The 12,357-nt window shown below is 40.4% G+C and overlaps 1 protein-coding gene across 1 annotated transcript; it reads left to right on the top strand.

Annotated features, from left to right (window-relative positions):
• Positions 1 to 1,230: 1,230 nt before the first annotated feature.
• Positions 1,231 to 9,846, top strand: LOC136556848 (hyaluronidase-1-like). Its single transcript, XM_066550250.1, has 3 exons — positions 1,231 to 2,148; positions 8,211 to 8,300; positions 9,418 to 9,846. The coding sequence occupies exons 1-3, from the start codon at positions 1,231 to 1,233 to the stop codon at positions 9,844 to 9,846; spliced, it is 1,437 nt and encodes a 478-aa protein (XP_066406347.1).
• The last annotated feature ends 2,511 nt before the right edge of the window (positions 9,847 to 12,357 follow it).

Below are 12,357 nucleotides of genomic sequence, written 5' to 3' on the forward strand. Positions count from 1 at the left end.
ATTCACATGTCTGGTGCATGAATTGAACCTGCAACACACACAATGATTGCAGTAATTTAACATGTGCCTAAAATGGTGAATGATAGAAATAACAACTGAGATGATAAACTATGTATATTCATAGAGAAACCTTTTTAATCATCTCTGTAGCATAAAAAGATCAGCAAAGAAATCTGAATAACGAACCCAGGACAGAGCTGAACTGTGCTCTGGAGCAGAGACAGATTTTGGAGCAGAGGCAAATTCTGGAGCAGCCACTTGTGGACATGGGGTACAAAGCAGGGGGATGTCTAGGGTACCAGCAGCCTTGCATCTCTGGCAGCTCCCAGAATACTGCAGCACCAAGCCAGTGTGACTATCAGGGAAAACATCATTCCCTGAAAGGAAAAATTATTATGAATACCCCTCATTTCTAAAAAGTAGCCCCTTTTTCAAAGATACAGCATGTTCTTTCAGCTATTCAGATCTGTTTAATGTAATTTATCTTCTTTAACATACAGATATTTAATTTTTCTTTGGAATAAGTAGCTTTGACCACTAAGTCTTTAGTTGTATCCCTCTCCTAGCCTTCAGATTGATTATCACTCTTGCATCTATTCATTTAGAAAATGAAAATGAAATTCAGGGGTAGATAATATTTTCATATCCTGAAAATTGCAGAGTTTCTGAGGTGTCTACCTGTGTGAGGTAGAAGTGTCTGCCTTTTGTTTAAATTACCTTTCCTATTGTGACCATTTGAATATGGAGATAGTAAAGACTGTAGCTCTGCTGTGATGATTTCTAGGCAAGTCAGGCTGACTATAGCAGAGCTTGTTTGGAAGCTGAGATTTTGAATGGGAGCACATTCTTTTTTTATGCTGTCATTTTAGGTTATTACTTTATTATCTAATTTTGTAGACATGAGGGAGCAAATGAATGTTATGGAAACGTCTGAAACAACTGTGTGAGGAGTCTGGGTGAAAAGAAAGTGAGGTTTCCAGACTGTAGTCCATAAAAATATTTTTCAAAGCATTTGAAATTAGTGTTAACTTTTACAAGATCAGTTTTGCACTTTTCTCTCTTTGCACTGAGTTGAATGTCATCAAAAGCAAATCAATGTTATCAAAATGTTATCAAAAGCAAATCAAACCAAAACACATACCGTTATCATTCATGTTGCCCTTCTAACATCTCATCTTGTTTTTGTCTTCAAGGGCCCACCATAGCCATTTCCCAGGGGGACCCCAGGCCATGGCTGTGCGGGTCAGAGTGCTGGCAGTGCTGGCCCTGCTGGCTGTGGCTGACGCTGCCCTGCCGAAGCCGGCGCGGGCGCCCCCGGTCCTGCACAAGCCTTTCCTGGTGGTTTGGAACGCGCCCACCGAGCAGTGCCGGCTGCGATACAAGGTGGACCTGGACCTCGGCGTTTTTGACATTGCATCCAACATCAACGAGACTCTGAGTGGATCCAATGTGACGATCTTCTACCACACCCATCTGGGATACTACCCCTACTACTCAGACAACGGAGATCCCGTTAATGGAGGGGTGCCTCAGAATGAAAGTCTTATCAAACACCTCAGCAAAGCAAAGTCTGACATTGACTATTGCATACCCATGAAGAAATTTCAGGGACTCGCAGTCATTGATTGGGAAAACTGGAGGCCCCAGTGGGATAGGAACTGGGGCAATAAAAGCATTTATAGAAATAAATCTCTCGAGATTGTTAGGAGACGGCATCCTCGGTGGTCAGAGGACAAAATTAGGAAAGTGGCAAAAGAAGAATTTGAAAATGCTGGCAGGAGTTTTATGAATAACACCATCCTTCTGGCTGAGCATATGAGACCAAATGGTTTGTGGGGTTACTACCTTTACCCAGACTGCTACAATTACGATTACAAAGAACACCCCCAGACGTACACAGGGAAATGCCCAGCCATTGAGTCCTTCCGCAATGACCTCCTGCTCTGGCTGTGGAAGGAAAGCACTGCTCTCTACCCTTCTATATACCTGGATTATGTACTGAAGTCAAGTCCAAACGCACTAAAATTTGTTCACTATCGGGTTAAAGAGGCAATACGTGTTGCCTCAATTGCTAGAACAGACTATGTTTTGCCTGTATTTGTTTACTCCAGACCATTTTATGCCTATACTTTTCATGTTTTAACAGAGGTAAGCAGACAGACTTCTTTCAAAATGTAAAAATTAGAAATAGCCTCTTAGAAAAAGTATGTTCTAAAAGCACTTACACATTTTTTTTTCATATTTAAGGCAGCCCCCTGAGAGGAAGTACTGTAGTCACAGTACAAAACTCTGCCTTTCAAGAGTTAATATTGCAGTGGTTTGGTCTACCTCTGGGAGATAACATTGTATATTTTTAATGAAGGTGGTTTAGAAAGAAAGTATAAAGAAATATGTTTCTTAAGGAAGTAATTCGTTTTGATACTTTTATTTTCCAGGGCAGCTTGTGAAATGAGCTTGACAGATATTGTGACATTTAAAATTAATTAGTGTGATGGAAAGTTAAACTTTCATGAGAAAGGATCCTCAGGGCTTTTTTGTTTCTTTATGCAAATATAAATTCATTCAATATAGAAATAAACTAGTCCAAGTAAAGCAATCTCTCCTGGAGTTCCTAACTCCTGCATGATGAGCATTGGCCATCTATCTTACTTGCCAGAAGTACAACATCTTCATGTCTAACATTTAGTGCTAAACTGTGGAGTCTTTTTATCAAAGAAACCCAGTTTTTGAGTCATGCAATGTCCCATCAGCCAGTGTTCAAGTGCAATAAATATGTACTGGCCACAACACTGATAGTAAATTATATATGTGTAATTCTCTGACTTTCTGGATGTGTAATGATGATGGTTGCTCTTTGTTTATGCCAATAATAGAGATGCACAGACACTTATTCATTTCTCTAATAGTTGCTTCAAGTGCCAAATGTTTTTCTTTGGTTTCTATAATTTCATGAGAAAGGAGAAAATCTGGGACAGGGAACTCATGGAAATAACCCCTTGATGACGAAGGTCATCTGAGGGTGCTCCTTTATTTTATGGAGAGCTGGTGAGAGATTCCTTCTAATGCTGCCAGAGACAAGTTCCTGACTCAAACTAGAACAGAAAAAGGGAGAGAATTGGCAAGGGAAAAGGCAAAGTTCAGCCCAGTAAACCACAGGCTGTGTGGGGCTTCAGCTGGGACCTGGAGCTGAAGAGGTGCAGCAGATCCCTGAGAGCCTGAGAAATGCTTCAAGCTGACCCCAGGAAGCAAATTATACTTTCAGGCTGCCCCTGAAAAGCAAATTGTACATAGAAGTAATTAGGAATTTGGTCTGGTTCATTTTCAGCAACCAGAAGCTCTCTGGAGCTGTTTTCTCTGCGGAAATCACAGGTGCTAGCTGACTCAGAAATCATGGGCAGATAGGCCAGCCTAGTCCTGAAGGCAAGGAGTCACTGGGGTCAGTACAGGCAGGATGTCACCCAGAACAACCTTCATTGAAGAACTCAGGCTAGGAAATACATAACAATTCTTCAAATGCAGTCTGTAATAATACATTTTTATAAAATTAATTAGTCCTTTGATCAATACAAAAATACCACGAAAGCTATGAAAAATAGCATGCTATTACCAGTTATGTGTGAATTCAAAATCTGTAGTGGTACATAGTCACTGTTTTACCTTAAGCTATATTCTGAACAGTACAGTAGTAATTTGGAGTGATGTTTCTCTCAGGTTACATTCTTTAACTCATCAGCCTGCTTTCCAATTGCATGTAGCCATTTACTTTTGGATGCTTGAAAGATTGCTTTACAACTTAAAAAAGATCTTTACATAGCCAGAGAAACATATTTAGATTATGCTCCACTACATATTTTCTAATAAGGACAGCATGTGCAGGGTACTCAACATGGGACAGGGCTTAACGTGGCCAGACTATGCACATGATCTGTGAGAACAGCTTGGGGTCTGACAGGAACTTGCAGGGTTGTATTTAAAAACATAGAAATGATAAAAAAAATAATGTTCTTGTATTCTTTCATAGCCCTGGAGCCACTGGATAATTTAAATGTGGTTTTGTATGTTCAGGTTTTAGACTAGGTTGGAGCTTCTCATTTGACCCATGCCAAGCCCCTAAGTGATGCTCACAAAGTTAAAAACATGGCATGAAACCTCTGAGCTCCAGAAACAATGTGCATGAAGGTGACAAGGCAAGGTCCCAGGACAGTGACATCCAGGCTAAATGGCCACAGAAAAACTGGGGCAGTGGGCAGATGGGATAGTTACCTGACCTCTGCCAGGGACTGGGCCAGGACAACCACAGCCTTGCTCCATCGAGCTGTGCAAGAGCTGTGCTTTCTATCCCAACAGAAACACTGCTGACATTCAAGACTTGTGTGCAAACCCTTCTGTGCAAAGGGCTCATGAAATTGCACAGTGAAGTCAGAAAAAGTGGTTGTGAGTCAGTCACTGAGGGAGAGGCACAGGTCTATCAAACCTTCAGAAAGATGGAAGGCCCAGGTCCCAGACAGATGCTGTAGCTGTGTGTGCTGTACCTTTCACCCTGACTGCATCTGGAAATCAGGTGAGTTGTGCATAAGGTGTCTGAGAAATTAATCCTGCTTTTTCTCTTGGAAATAATTTATAAATTTGGAATTGGGATCCAAATCATTATGAAAGGTTTTTGTATTTGCTAGAAATGTGTACAAGCAGTTTGCCATCTGTAGGGTATTTAGAAACTTTCTGCTTGGACAATTCACTACTAAGCTTGTGGGGGAGGGAAGTCACACAGTAGCATCTGTGCTTCATGACTAGATGGCTGAAATCATTAATAAAGCACGATGACAACTGGCAAGTGATTAATAATGGATAGCAGTCCTGTTGTTCCCCTACAGATAGTCTTTGATGACCAGGTGTGCATGTGTATAGAGACCAACCCCTGCAACCATGCCAGGCTTGAACTACTATTGCTGAATACAGAAAACTCTTGTCTGTACTAAGGCTCTTCAAGATTACAGATTTTTTTCTTTCCTCAACATGTAACTAGAACTGACTGTCTTGTTTCACATTCATCTCGAGCTCCAAAACGAAAGGTTTAGTTCACCTCCTATTCTTTTAAGGTCCAGTGCAGTGACTTGGGTGATCTAAATACAAAGAAACATTGACAGACAGTAGAGCCTCCTCCTGCTCCCTGCCAAATCAGGTGTCCATTTGGGGATAGCCCAGCCTAGTCTTGAGGACTTTAGGTAGTTGCACACTGCCCCCAAAAGCTTGAACAGAAATGAGCATCACAAGGGAAGAGGCTTGTTGACTTGTTAATCATTTGGACAAATACCAGTCACCAAAGTCTGATACGAGAAACAAATTAGGATTCCCCAGCTAGAAAAATGTTAAGATAATAATATTTAAAATATCTATTTTTTTTCATTGTATGTTTTCTTCCATATGAGGCTTTTATTAGACTCTCAAAGAGGAGCTATTCCAGTGAGCCCCCACCAAGGCCAAGCTGTGCTGTGTAGAAGGGGCACATGTTCAGTCCAAAACCAGGACTGCTGTGTCTGAGGCTGCTCGTGGAGTTCATGTGCCTCACTCAGTTCTTCATTATTAACACAAATTTATCATAAGCTGTAGTTGGGTTCCCACTTATTTCTCTTTCTCTCCTTTGAACATTCATTGAGTTGGTGCAAAGTGAAATGGCATCAGACAGAGATGTCATCTGAAACCTCTGGATGAAGGTAACCCTCTCCACAGGGTTATCTGGAGATTATGTGTCAGACCAGCTCTTTCTATTTCTCTCCTTCTGGGAAGGACTCTTAGCACCTGACCTTTGTTCCAAAGAATACAAAAAGAGGAGATGTAAGGTGTAAGGAAAGCGATTAAATGAAGTCCTATACAATATTTTTGTGGTGAACTGCTGTTTTCACCAGCATCTAGCACCTGTGCAGGGGCTGTAAGAGTCCTTTAAGAATCTCTAGGAAAACATACCTTCCAATAAAATGCCAAATTTTGGCCTTAGCCAAAGATAAGTGCTGAATTTTTCAGTGTTGTCAAGGTAGTAATTCTAGATTGCAGGAAAGTTAAGGAGTAGGTGCCTGCCTCAGGGACTTAAGTGTGAAATTATCAGTGCCATTAGACTTCACACATCTAGAGGCCTGGAAGAACTTCAAGCATGAGTTCTGTCAGTTTTATATCCATATGAATTAGACATGAAGTGCTGTAATATATTTGTGATCTAATAAAACTAACAAAAGAAAGATGTGGGAAATGGGCTTATAAAAAATTTAGATTTACTGACTTCTGATCAAGCACTCTAATTCCCAGAGCATGTTACTTATATAAAATTTATTTCAGGGTTTTCTTAGGTCCTAGTTCATCCAACAATCCTAAATATTTATTCATTATTTATTCTGGATGTCTGATAAGTTTTAATTCATTTTCTTAATGAGATCTGAAATGTGTTAATGCAAAATCACTCAACTGTCTTGTGAGTAATGTAGAATCACAGTCCAGTCTTTGCATCTGGGTAAACTTCATAAAATGTTTTGCAGATGACAAAGGCCTGGGAACCCTCATTACCAACACAACAGACTGAATTCCACATTCTTTTAACATTTGATATTTTGATCTTTAATTAACACACTCCTTTTTTTTTCAACTGATTAATTGATTAATTCTCATAGTAAATACCCATTCTCCTTAACCCCATTGAAAATAACACCTGCAGTCCACAGGTGTTTGGATGTACCACTATCCGTTAAAAAGTACTACTGGTCTGTATGTTTTTAAGAGTAGTGACAGTCTCTAAAAGACTGTTTGGGTGATCAGCAGCAACAGGAGCTTCAGGCAAGACCAGTTGCACCTTAAATCACTCTGAACTCTGCACTAGGAACCAGTAGGCAAGCTCTACTCTTCCAGATTTTGCAGGTTCTCCTACATTTTATTGTCCAACCTTTAGCTGAGGGTCAAAGCCACTGCTCACTCTGAATTCTCTGTAATTGTATTCAACTCTTCAGTGACTTCTCCATTTCCCACGATATTTATTTGTGCTTTTTTTGTATCTCTCAGGCCACAAATGTTTCAGGAATGAAAATTCCATAACTACGCATTGATAAATTAATGCAGGCCCATTTACACAAAGGAGTATATTATTTAGTAGTAATTAATAATAACATAGTTCTTCCACTCTGTAATTTTGCTTTTCTAAATTTTCTACCACCATACTGAGATAATTTGGCTGGTATTATTGATTGTTCTCCAGTCAAAGAGTTGCAAAGACTGTAAAAAAGACCATAAATATCTTTTGAAAGGCATTTTCTCTTTGTCAAATTGAGAAATATTGTAAGGTCTGTCATTACAAATACTGATCAGGAATTACTTTTTAATCAGCTATTGTAGACAGAAATGGTTTTAGATGTAATTGAGTATGCCTTGAAATTTGGGGGAGAAGTTCCTGCATATTTTTGAAGATTTAATTGCATTTTTCTAGACACAATATTCATAATCTCAGAGAGTGTCTTTAAGACATGTGCAAGATACATTGCCATGTGGTTGGCAAGGCACTACTATTCAACACTCAGGCTGCTGTGGTAGAGTTGTGTTATTGTTACTGCTACAACTCAGCTCCTTATTGGTTCAATTCTAAAAGTGGACATGGTTAAATATGCAGGTGTGTGCATTTGGCTTTTTTCCCCCCACTTGGCACTTTTATCAGGGAGAGAGATTAATTTTTCAAAGATATGTTTCCTGGACTAATGGCAGTCATGCTGGTAGAAGCAGCAGCCCTGTCTGTACCATGGCTAAAGCAGCAGGAGTTAGACCCTGCCTAAAGCCATCAACTGCAGCCAGACGCTGTAAGGATGATCCAGGATGTGTGATCAGACTCATGATCATTGCCAAAAATGTTACCTAGGTAGGTTTGGTAATCATTCAAAGATTAGTACATAAAATAGATCACCAAATCCTTACTCCACCGGCTTGGTTGGAGGAACCCTTGTGAATAAATGATAAAGATTTCATTATTTAAGAGACCCACTGATGAATGCCACCTATGCAAACCTTTGTAGAGACACAGAAGAGCTTTCTAAACTAAACAGTGATTTTACTGTGAAGAATATACCGCAGGATCAATGTTCCCTCTGGGGGAAAAAAGAAGCAATGCACATATCCCAATGCTTTTCTACTTTTACTTTTGTGTATTTGTTTATCTCATGTGTGGATTTGTCCTTCTTTTTCAGAGGGATCTGGTCAGCACCATCGGGGAAAGCGCAGCTTTGGGAGCAGCTGGAGTTGTTCTCTGGGGCAGCATGCAGTACGCCAGCTCAAAGGTCAGTCAGATCAGTTTGCCAGTTCTCAGGAATCACCTCAGTACCTCTTGTCTGGCACCACACCCTCCATATCTACCTTTATCAGTGCCATCAGCCAACAAGGGAGGAGGATGGCTGAGCACTACTTTAAGGTCTCATTAATTCTGTTAGGCTGAAAAGTCCTGTTGCTCCAGAGCACATTGCTTTGGGCAGGTCATTTGTAGCTCAGTGGAATAATGAGTCCAGGTGAGGAGAAAGACATGTTTCAAAACAGTGCCATAGAGATATAAGCACAGCTTGTTTTACAGTGTTCTACTTTGTAACTATGACAATTGTCCAGATGGACTGGGAAGGAATGGAGCCTGGAGGTGAGGTATTTTCTCCAGTTGCTAATGTTGAAATGTTACATGGAAAACAATGTCACAAGACAAGCCCCAGTTGCTTCTCCCAGGTTCTTCAGACTTTCATAAATAAACCTTGAGGAGATAGAAGGCAGGACTGGATTTTCCCAGGAGGCATGGCAGGATAGCCCTCATTCCTAAACCTGGGCATTGGTGCCCACTCTGCTTTTCATGCAGTCTGCTGTCCTACTCCTGAAGTCTCTGGCAAAGTACCACTGACTTGGTCAGAGGAACCAGGAAATCCAAACTGGAACTTTTGAGTTGCAATTGCATCAACTTCTGTGCTGGTTTATGACTATTATGTGGCTCCTGGTAAACTGAAGGTATTGGAGCGATCAGGGCCAGAGTGGTGACTTAATTTGTGCTTTAAAACCTGTTAGTCCCATGCACTTCTCCTATTCAGCAGCTACCAGAAATCTCTACTTAAGGAACCAGTTAGTCTCAGATATGAACCATATTAACTCTCTTTCTGCTTCCTGGAACTCCTTCCTAATCTTACACTATATTTTCCTATCAGGCACTCAAATAGTAACTATAGCAGAGGTCAATTCTTTTCAAATATTGAAAATAAACTAATTTAAACCAAATATATCCCTCCAGTATGTGAGTCCAAGAAGATTTATCTCAATGGATTACTTTAGACAAGAAAAATTTAGTACTAGCATCTTTTTAGGCACAATAAACTTGGACATAGTGCTAGATACTAGAAATGTGTTGTGGCTGTTTATTTTTCGCAGGAGAGCTGCTTAACGGTGAAGCGGTACATCGACGGGCCCTTGGGGCATTATGTCATCAATGTGACCTCAGCAGCCAAGCTCTGCAGCAAAGTCCTGTGCAAGAAGAATGGCAGATGCATCCGCAGGAACAGCGACTCCTCCGCTTACCTCCATTTGTCACCCAGGGATTTCAAGATCCACGTGCATCACTCAGAGAGGGGCCCCAGGTTTCGGGTGACTGGCAAACCCAGCCTGGAGAGCATTGAAGCCATGAAGCAGAGGTTTATTTGTCAGTGTTACCAGGGCTGGACAGGAATATTTTGTGAATTGCCTGACCAAAGGCTGTTGGAACACTGGGTTCATGTAGTGTTTAGTAGATCAAGAAAACAAAGCCTTTTTATCTTCCTCTTAGGAGCCGTGCAGCTTCTTCTGCTTTGTTCTACACATTAAGGTCTTCTAAGGCAGTGCAAGGGAATAAAAATGGTGCCTCTAAGAGTCCTGTTTCTTAAAAAAAATATTGTAAAGGGAAAAGGCATTCTTGATTAAATGATTTTATTCTGTTTTAGTAATTTTCTACTCCTGGAACTTTTTTAGACATTAAAAATTTTGAAAACCTTTTTTTACCTGCTCCTTTAGTCCTACCTTGTGTTTCACTCACGTGTTTGACAGATAAAGATTCTGTTGTTGCAGTGGAAATTTTACCTGAGGAAAAAAGTTGAATGAACTTGTACAATGATTCAACCATGCAGAAGTTTAAAAAGATGAACACAGAACCTCTTTGGGGGTGGGTGATTTAACATGGTGAGGAGGAGAATGTTGTGGACCTGGGATTGGGAACTGTTCTCTGCAGCTCTTGCTGAAATCAAGTGGTACATTGTGTGAGCAGCTGCACTGTGCCCCGAGCCACATCCATTGATCCTACTGCTACTGCATGAGCAATGTGAAGAGTATAGAGTTAGACATCAGCACACACTTTTAAAAATTTATATTTCAGTATTTTGAGGCCTAATTTGATTTGTGTTACTTCCAGAGGTATCGGTATTTCCAGTACTAGTGTTCTGCCATCAGTTTCAATGATTCTTTCTGACTGAACATCTCTGCAATTACTTTTAGGTGAGGGGTTCTGAGCTCTGAGAGCAGTGCTGGCAGCTGGCACCCAGACTTTCAGAAAAAAAAAAGCAGGAAGTAGGGAAGCACTTTGCTCACCTCAACCCCTTGGGAAGGAGGCATCTGTGCTGCCTTTGGAGCTGCTGCAGGTCTTTGCTTTCTGCTGGCTGGTCAGTGAGTGGGGAATGAGAACAGGCTGACAGACCCTACTGGCAGTGTGCATTTCCCTCAGCAGGTCAGGAGAAAATGAAGAGCTCTATTCATTGAAATATTTTGGCTTGCAGCCTTTGGCTTCAGGTGGGGACCTCTCTGAAGGTGGTGTAGCTTAATGAACTACTGATTACTGGTTAATTTAGCATCCATAACACACTGTTCTGTCGGGCTGTGCCATGTCCATTTGCAGTTATCCATTGATTCATGCTCATGTGTGAGCAAATGTATTCCACCAAAGACCTATCTGTCTTCCACACAGCCTTTCAATGTAACAAACAATGGATGCCTTCACTGCATTGAAGACAAGCCCAAGAAATTTCCTACACCACTCTGACTTACTAAAATAATTTTATTTGAGATTTCTGTATGATGCATTTGACTGAGTATTGCTCCAGATCATGGACACAAACCCACATGTGGGTCTAAGTCTTCTTTTTTGCTCTTACATGTGTCTGTATTGATCATCTGTGGCCTGACTACATTGCTCACCTTACACAGTACCCTATTCCTGTTGCAGTTTGATTAACATCAGAAAGGCTATATGGAGAAGATGCTCAGCTGTGTAAGGAGGTCTGAATCATGTCTCTATGAATTATAATCTGCTGTATTCTCTGTAATCTCTCTATGTCTGAACATTTCTTCATAGTAACCCCACCTAACAAAAAATGTCTTTGCTTTGCCCAGACCTGATTCACAGCTGGTGTGAAAGGTGATGCTCAGATTCACTTGAACCAAAGAACCAGCTCATTACAGACCTGCAGTGGATGTTAAGCCTGCCTTTAAACCTAGACAATGAAATTGAACAGATTCAGTTGAGACTGAGTGACTTGGGGCCTATAGTGAGTCATTGTAATGTCATGTGCTGAGAAGCTCCAGGAGAGCTTTGCCACTGACCTTTTGCTTTGTAATGTGTAACAGCAATGGATGGCAGCAAAAGTAAAGGTAAAAATCTTCCTTATTTTGGTGGGGGAGAGGAAGGATTAAAATTGAAGTTTAGGAAAACTAACAGCTATTAAGAGCTAAGCCTTTAAATTGAAGTTATTGTGTTTACCTTATAAAATATTTATATCTATATCTATAGATATATTCTGCTTTAGATTCTTTATTCAGTTCAGATTTTGTTAAACTTCCAGGGAATTTACACCTGCTTTAGTATCTTGGGAGCATAGAAACTGTTAGCCAGTTTTGTTAAATACCTGTCACCAATGTCAGTCTGTATTTAGAGTGGATGCTCCTGGTTTATGTATTGTTGTCCCATAGAGCTGAAATGAAAATGTTGTAATGCTTATGCACTGTGTCAGTGAAATGTGCTTATAAAATGTTATGTGTCACTTCATAATGTGTTTTCAATATTTCTGTATGCTTATAAGAATAAATGATGTTAAAACTTCTTAAATAAATGGTTTACTTGGGTAGCATAAATTCAATTAAACCAACATAAGGTCTTCATCACTAAAGTTCTGGTAATTTGTGGAAATTTATGCAAACTAAGCACATGCTGTGGGTGAAATGTCCATGTTCATCATTCGGTCTGTGCTGTATATCCTGTATGAGGAAATGCTGGTAGAGACAAGTACATAAGGCTCTGTCAGTTTATGTCAGAAATTTGTCCAGTGGTTCTTCTTTAGCCTAGGGTACAAT

Source organism: Molothrus aeneus, chromosome 5 (assembly GCF_037042795.1).
Source record: "Molothrus aeneus isolate 106 chromosome 5, BPBGC_Maene_1.0, whole genome shotgun sequence".
Classification (NCBI taxonomy): domain Eukaryota; kingdom Metazoa; phylum Chordata; class Aves; order Passeriformes; family Icteridae; genus Molothrus; species Molothrus aeneus.

What these genes read in the sequence shown, in the direction of transcription:
- LOC136556848 (XM_066550250.1), top strand. Translation starts at nt 1,231, where the DNA reads ATGGCTGTGCGGGTCAGAGTGCTGGCAGTGCTGGCCCTGCTGGCTGTG. An exon ending in CTTTTCATGTTTTAACAGAG is followed by an intron (nt 2,149 to 8,210) that starts GTAAGCAGACAG and finishes CTTCTTTTTCAG; the next exon opens with AGGGATCTGGTCAGCACCAT. An exon ending in TGCAGTACGCCAGCTCAAAG is followed by an intron (nt 8,301 to 9,417) that starts GTCAGTCAGATC and finishes TATTTTTCGCAG; the next exon opens with GAGAGCTGCTTAACGGTGAA.